The following is a 1,148-nucleotide window of genomic DNA, read 5'->3' on the forward strand; positions in this document are numbered from 1 at the left end:
AAAAAGGAATATCCTAAAATAATGGACAGTGGTCAACTGTGACAATTCAACTAGGAATAAGATCAGCACTATAAGCACACTATTGATAACCTAGGATAGTATTTTATGATGATTTATATATATATTTTTATATATATATAGACGTGTGTATGTATATACATAATTTTTTTTAACACAACTCAGTATCCGGTAATGGATCCAACCCTAAAAAAAAAGAATATTTTATTAAATTAAACATTTCTTAGGCTGTGAAATAAAATCCTGAGGAGAGACTTTGATTAAGGCCTCTACATGAAGGAAAGAGATCTAGACACTTAAATGAACTACAAGTTTATCCACAGTATGAACTTGGGAAAAACTGGATCTGTTGACTAGGAGGCCTTCTCAGCTGCCAGGGTTTCCTTATTTCCCATTGTTTTTCTGGGTGCTAGCAGCAAAAGGTAATATTTTTAGGCAGTCTTTCTGTTTGAAACACAAAGTATTTTACCAACTTGGTATTGAATTGTTGCTTTATACCATTACTCTGAAGGCAGCAAAGAAGTGAAGTGCTGGCTGGGCCTGGTGGTTCATGCCTGGAATCCCAGTGCTTTGGAAGGCTGAGGCAGGAGGATTGCCTGAGCCCAGGGGTTCAAGGTTGCAGTGAGCTATCACTGCGCCACTGCACTCCAGCCTGGGTGACAGAGTGAGACCATGTCTCAAAAAAAAAAAAGACAAAAGAAAAAAGATGTGGTACCAGGTGTGGTGGCTCACGCCTGTAATATCTGCACTTTGGGAGGTGGGGGCAGGCAGATCACTTGAGCCCAGGAGTTCTAGACCAGCCTGGGCATCATGGTGAAACCTGACTCTACAAAAAAATACAAAAATTAGCCGGGCATGGTGGTCTGTGCCTGTGATCCCAGCTGTACCGGAGGCTGAGGCAGGAGGATTGATTGAGCCCAGGAGGTCGAGGCTGCTCCAGCCTTGGGTAATAGAATGAAACCTTGTCTCAAAAAAAAACTATAAAACAAAACAAAACAAAAAAACCAAACTCTGAAGAGGTAGTATTACACAGAGCTTGTGCTATTTTGGGGTGGGGGGAAGCTGTCAACAAGCAGGGGTTTGATTTTTTTTTCTTTCAGGAGACCAAGAGTCTCACTCTGTCCCCCAGG

General features: G+C 41.6%; 1 protein-coding gene across 1 annotated transcript in view; it reads left to right on the forward strand.

The window, feature by feature from the left end:
* Positions 1–1,148, forward strand: part of FNBP1 (formin binding protein 1) — a 119,902-nt gene that overhangs the window by 104,315 nt on the left and 14,439 nt on the right. The window contains exon 10 of the mRNA XM_011971202.1: positions 703–726. Within this exon, the coding sequence (XP_011826592.1) occupies positions 703–726 (24 nt within the window). The remainder of the gene's footprint in view (positions 1–702; positions 727–1,148) is intronic.

This window comes from Mandrillus leucophaeus, unplaced genomic scaffold, assembly GCF_000951045.1.
Source record: "Mandrillus leucophaeus isolate KB7577 unplaced genomic scaffold, Mleu.le_1.0 Scaffold99, whole genome shotgun sequence".
Taxonomy (NCBI): Eukaryota; Metazoa; Chordata; class Mammalia; order Primates; family Cercopithecidae; genus Mandrillus; species Mandrillus leucophaeus.